We start from the raw sequence: 5,958 nt of genomic DNA on the forward strand, positions 1-5,958 counted from the left end.
GACTTCCCTGGTGGTCCAGTGGTTAAAAATCCGCCTGCCAATGCAGGGGACACCGGTTTGGGAGGATCCCACATGCCGCGGAGCAACTAAGCCCGTGAGTCACAACTACTGAGCCCGCGTGCCACAACTACTGAAGGCCGCGCACCTAGAGCCCGAGCTCCGAAACAAGTGAAGCCACTGAGATGAGAAGCCCGCGCACTGCAATGAAGAGTAGCCCCTGCTCACTGCAACTAGAGAAAGCTTGCGCACAGCAACGAAGACCCAACCCAGCCATAAATAAATGGGAAAAAAATGAAACTGTAAGTCTCTAAAATAATGAGACTAAGGCTCATTTAGCTCTTATATTTAGATCTATGATACATTTTGAGTTAATTTTTGTGTATCATGTGAGGTAGGAATCAAGGTTTGGTTTTTTATTTATTGTGTATTGCCTATCCAATTGTTCCACCTTCAATTTTGTAAAAGATCATCTTTTTCCATCTAATTGCTTTGGCATCTTTGTTAAAAATCAGTTGACCGTGGGCTTCCCTGGTGGTGCAGTGGTTGAGGGTCCGCCTGCCGATGCGGGGGACATGGGTTCATGCCCCGGTCCGGGAAGATCCCGCATTTGGAATAAAAGTTGAAGTCCCCATGATTGGCCTCTGAAGCCACAGGTGATTGCTGTCATTGCTTACCACTTGCTCCCCATTCATTCAGCTCCCTCTCTCTGGCCTTTGTGCTCTTGGCGCATCCCTTGCCTGCCCCAACCTCAGGGCCTTCACTCTTGCTGTTCTTCCTGCCTGGAACTGTCCTCGCTGTGTATCACAGACAACCACGCTGCTTGCTCCCTCTCTTCCCCTGTTTTTCTGTTCAAATGTCACCTCCTCGGACCACCCTATTTTTTTTTTTTGAAGATTTTTTTTTTTTTTTGATGTGGACCATTTTTAAAGTCTTGATTGAACTGGTTACAGTATTGCCTCTGTTTTATGATTTGGGGTTTTTTTTCGCTGCAAGGACTGTGGGATCTTATCTCCCCAACCAGGGATCAAACCTGCGCCCCCTACATTGGAAGGCAAAATCTTAACCACTGGACCACCAGGGAAATCCCCGGACCACCCTATTTTGATATAGCACCCTGCCACCCTTCAAGCTATGGCTTGTTACTTATGACACTTATTGCTCCCTGTCATCACATTTTATATGAGTTTATTTTCTGTCTTTCCCATTACAAGTGAGCTCTTCAAGAAAAGGAATTGTGTCTTTCTTTCCCACGGCTGTATAAGTGCCAAGTATGTAAAAGATGGCCAGCATTTATTGAAATAATTACTAAGTGAATAAATTAATGAATGAATAAAACTTGGCCAAGGCCACATAGCTAGTAAGCATCATTTGGAACTAAAACTAAGATCTGTCTAATGCACATGTGCGCCTGCTACGATACACAGTAACCCCAGAACTATCCTGTGAGGTGGGTGCCATGATTTGCCTCACTTAGCAGAAGGGGAAGCAGGGTTGGAGAAGGGAAATGACTTGCCCCCTGCGTCACATAGGGAGTCCCTGGCAAAGTCAGCTGACATCTGGATTCCAGCACCAGGTGCAGTCAGGGACAGGCACATGACCCCAACCCGCAGCAGGAACGTCTAGGAGAGGAAGTTCAAGGAGTCCGATGCTGACGGTGCACTCTGCCCACATGCTGACTGCAAAGGCTTCTGGGACGTCTGGGTTCAAACTGCCTTTCAAGCTGTTTCATGCCTCTGCCTTTGCCCAGCTGCCCCAGCATGGAGTGCGCTTCCTCCCTGACCTCCCCGGCTCCCACTTGTTCTTGGAGACCCAACTTCAGCTTCACCTTCTCCAAGAGGTCTTCTCTGACCCCGTAGCTCCCTCAGTCCAGCTCTGTTGTGGTGTTTGAATGAATAAATGTGTGAATGAATGAACGAATAGCATTTATTCACTTTTATTCATTCATTCATTCAACCATAAATATTTACCAAGTTCTACTTTGTGCCAAGCACTGGGATACAGCCACTGGTCCTTGTTCTCAAGAGGCCTGAGCCTAGAAGGGAGACAGTGGACAAAAGGGCCTGTGACCTCACTGGCCAGTGAAGTAGGGGTTAGTTACCCTTTGACGAGCAGAAGGGGAGCGTTCCTGGCAGAGGGCTGAGAAGAGGCAAGATGTTCAGCATGGCTGGAGCACCAGTGGTGGGTAAAGAAAGGCGGGGGGGGGGGGGGGGGTGGAATGGGCGGAGGAAGACCTGCACCGCCCTGACGCAAAAACTGTTTTTCCAGCTGAACAGAGCAAGGTGATAAGAACATCCCGATGGAAGAATTAGTGGGGCAGGTGGGAGTGGGGCAGACCCTCCTGGTTTGGGCAGAGCTGGCCGGGCGGGTTCCTTCACCAACACACATACCCTAGCTGATGCCCACCCCCCTCCTCCTGGAGGTGGAGGCAAGCAGAGACTTGGGGCCCTTCAGGCTAGTGCAGGTGACCAAAAGCCAGGATTACTAGGAGACCTAACAAAATGTCTTCTCACAGATTTGCTTAGAGTTAGCCACAAGAAAACCTGGGCCTTCCCAGGTCCCCAAACTGTCCAGCCAGAAACAGACTTGGCAGCTAGTCTGTCTTCGTGCTGAATGATCTTGGGCTGGTTACTTAACTTCTCTGAGCATCAGTTTTCTCATCTGTAAAAAACACTGGGCAGGCGGGCTTCCCTGGTGGCGCAGTGGTTGAGAGTCCGCCTGCCGATGCAGGGGACACGGGTTCGTGGCCCGGTCCGGGAAGATCCCACGTGCCGCGGAGCGGCTGGGCCCGTGAGTCATGGCCGCCGAGCCTGCGCGTCCGGAGCCTGTGCTCCGCAACGGGAGAGGCCACAACAGTGAGAGGCCCGCGCACAGCAAAAAAAAAAAAAAAAACCCACTGGGCAGGGACTTCCCTGGTGGTCCAGTAGTTAAGAATCCGCCTTCCAACGCAGGGGACATGGGTTCAATCCCTGGTCGGGGAATTAAGATCCCACGTGCCGCGGGCAACTAAACCTGCACACTCTAGAGCCGGCACACTGCAACTAGAGAGAAGCCCGCGTGGCACAACAAAGACCCAATGCAGCCAAATAAATAAATATTAAACAACAACAACAGCAACACTGGGCAGACTAACACCTACTCACAAGGTTGTGTAAGGAGGAAATGTGATGATATGATGGTTTGCATTAGTGAGAACTGCTTCCCACTGCCAATTTGCCACAACAAGTTAAACTGGTAACATCCGCCCACAGTGGCATAGTGAGATTAAACCAACAGGCAAGCTGTTTGGGACCAACCAGAGCTCCAGCCTTTATGTCCTGGGTGTCAAGAAGGCCAGACTGGAAAGAGTGGAGTACATCTTGAATGCAGATGTACCTGCCTTACCCTTGCCCCTAATCCAAGTGGGACCTGACCACTTAGCCCTGGTCCTTTGGGAACTTGCTTTGCGGTCCCCTTTTGTGACATCAAGGGGTAATGAAGAGTGAGACAAATCCGGATGTGAGGCCCAGCCCTACTGTGACCCGAGACGAGCCACACATCTGAGCTTCAGTCTTCTCAGCTCTAAAATGGGCACACTCTGGCCTTCTCAAAGAGTTGCTGTCCCAGAGCATAAGGAACTGACCATCTCACCTCATTAATGTTAGCTGTCCAGTCCACAAGCAAACTGCACTCCTTCTGGAATTGCAGTGGTCTGTCTGCTGCCTGTGTGCAAGTCCCTCTCTGGGCCCTGGGGCCCCGCACAGGCAGGAGGGGAGGAAGCAGTGGATGCTGTTGAACATTGACCCTGAACACCGAACGGGAGGCCCCAGGCCAGGGCCAGTGGGGCTCCAGGAAAGGGGTACCTGGGGGGAAAAGAGCACCTATAAACCAACTTTCTTCAGGGGTGTCTCCGGGTCCAGCAGCAGCAGGGACGCGGCTGGGGGACTAATAGAGAGTGGGGCTGCAGAGAGAAGCCACCCCAACGGGTGAATACAGTGGACGCTCTGGCACTGCTGGTCCCAGGCCAGTGCACGTTTGGTTACTGGTCCTCCCTAGTCTTTCTCCCCACATTATCTAGGTTAATCTCTTCATCCTCGAAGTAAGGGTTATCATCTCCATTTTACAGAGGAGGAAACTGAGGCTCGGAGCAAGGAAGTGACTTGTCCAGGTGTTTCCACAGGGCCCGGTGGTTTCCTCGGGGTCCGGCCCCACCCCCCGGTGCTGAAGACGCCCCAGGTTCTCTAGTCCCGGGGTCTGGGTGGCTCAGTGGCCGCCCTGAGGCGGGGGCGGGGGCGGGGGCGGGGCCCTGCGACTGGGCGGGGGCGGGGCCGCATAGTTGGTGGCTGGGCCCCGGGAGGCCAGACGTCCGACATGGAGGCGGGGGGCTGCCGCTACCAGTTTCGGATCGCGCTGCTGGGGGACGCGGCCGTGGGCAAGACGTCGCTGCTGCGGCGCTACGTGGCGGGCGCGCCTGGGATCCCGGAACCCGAGCCGGAGCTCGAGTCGGTGCCCACGGTGGGCGTCGAGTTCTACAGCCGCACTCTGCAGCTGCGGGCCGGGCCGCGCGTGAAGCTGCAGCTCTGGGACACGGCGGGCCAAGAGCGCTTCAGGTGCGCGGTGGGTGGGAGGTGGGGCGGGGAGGGACGAGAAAGGGCTGGCGTGAGGGGCCTCTGGCTAGGGCAGGGTCAGTCCTGGTCCACCTGGGCATGGGGATACCTCAGAGGGGTCAGCCTCAATGGCCCAAGTAGAGATCTGGGGGTCTCTGCCCTGGGCCTGGGTCCTTCACTCTTGAGTCCTTCATCCTACACATAACAGCAGGTTGGGACTTCCCTGGCGGTCCAGTAGTTAAGAAACCGCCTTCCAACGCAGGGGGCACGGGTTCGATCCCTGGTGGGGGAACTAAGATCCCGCATGGCTCCTGACACGGCCAAACAAACCAAAAACACAAAAAACAAACAAACAAAAATAAAGACCTGGCGCCCTCCCCAGAGGGATGTTCGATATTGAAACTTGGAGGCATGAATGACCTGGGTGCTGAGAGAGCCCACAGGAGGTCAGAGAGGGGGGTGTAAAGGAGATGTGAAAGGAAGAGAGATTCGTGTTGGCCATCAAGGATGTGTAGGAGTTTGCCAGGCAGAGTGGGGAAAAAAAAGACCTGAGATCAGGAAAACATGAGGCTTCCTCTAGGAATGGAGGAATGGTCAGGAGTGTATGGGAATCAAACTGCTGACTAACTGGGGAGCACACAGTCACTTGGGAGAGACAGATATGGGGAAAGAGAAGCACAGGGCAGTGTGAAATGAGCTTTGGGGGTGTGAGGCAGTCAGTGTACAGAGGGCATGGTCTTGCACCGGGTGTCTTGAAGGCATAAGCCTCTCCCAACTTACTCCCTCCCACTGTCAGGTGCATCACCAGGTCCTTTTACCGGAATGTGGTGGGTGTCCTGCTGGTCTTTGATGTGACAAACAGGAAGTCCTTTGAACACATCCAATACTGGCACCAGGAGGTCATGGCCACTCAGGGCCCCGACAAGGCGATCTTCCTGCTGGTTGGCCACAAGAGTGACCTGCAGAGCACCCGTTGTGTCTCAGCCCAGGAGGCAGAGGAGCTGGCTGCTTCCCTGGGCATGGCCTTCATGGAGACCTCCGCCAAAAATAACTGCAACGTGGACCTGGCCTTCAACACCCTCACTGATGCCATCCAGCAGGCCCTGCAGCAGGGGGACATCAAACTGGAGGAGGACTGGGGGGGTGTCCGGCTCATCCAGAACACCCAAATCCCCAGGCACCCCAGCAGCACACAGCACCCGGGCCCATGCAAGTGTTGACTCTGGGAGGGAAAGGGTTAAAGCAGTGTGGACCTCATAAGTGCTGGTGAGATGGGGAGTGTTAGTATCTCTCTGGAGGGCATATGGCAGAATCTATCCTGAGGGTTAATATAAACAGTATCCTGGTACAGTCTTGTCTCCTGGATTTGGGGGTC

At 53.9% G+C, this 5,958-nt stretch overlaps 1 protein-coding gene across 1 annotated transcript; it reads left to right on the forward strand.

Moving 5' to 3' along the window:
* Nucleotides 1-4,334: 4,334 nt before the first annotated feature.
* Nucleotides 4,335-5,958, forward strand: RAB42 (RAB42, member RAS oncogene family). Its single transcript, XM_032653257.1, has 2 exons — nucleotides 4,335-4,586; nucleotides 5,380-5,958. The coding sequence occupies exons 1-2, from the start codon at nucleotides 4,348-4,350 to the stop codon at nucleotides 5,801-5,803; spliced, it is 663 nt and encodes a 220-aa protein (XP_032509148.1). The 5' UTR covers nucleotides 4,335-4,347; the 3' UTR covers nucleotides 5,804-5,958.

The sequence above is a fragment of the Phocoena sinus genome, chromosome 1 (assembly GCF_008692025.1).
Source record: "Phocoena sinus isolate mPhoSin1 chromosome 1, mPhoSin1.pri, whole genome shotgun sequence".
NCBI classification, from domain to species: domain Eukaryota; kingdom Metazoa; phylum Chordata; class Mammalia; order Artiodactyla; family Phocoenidae; genus Phocoena; species Phocoena sinus.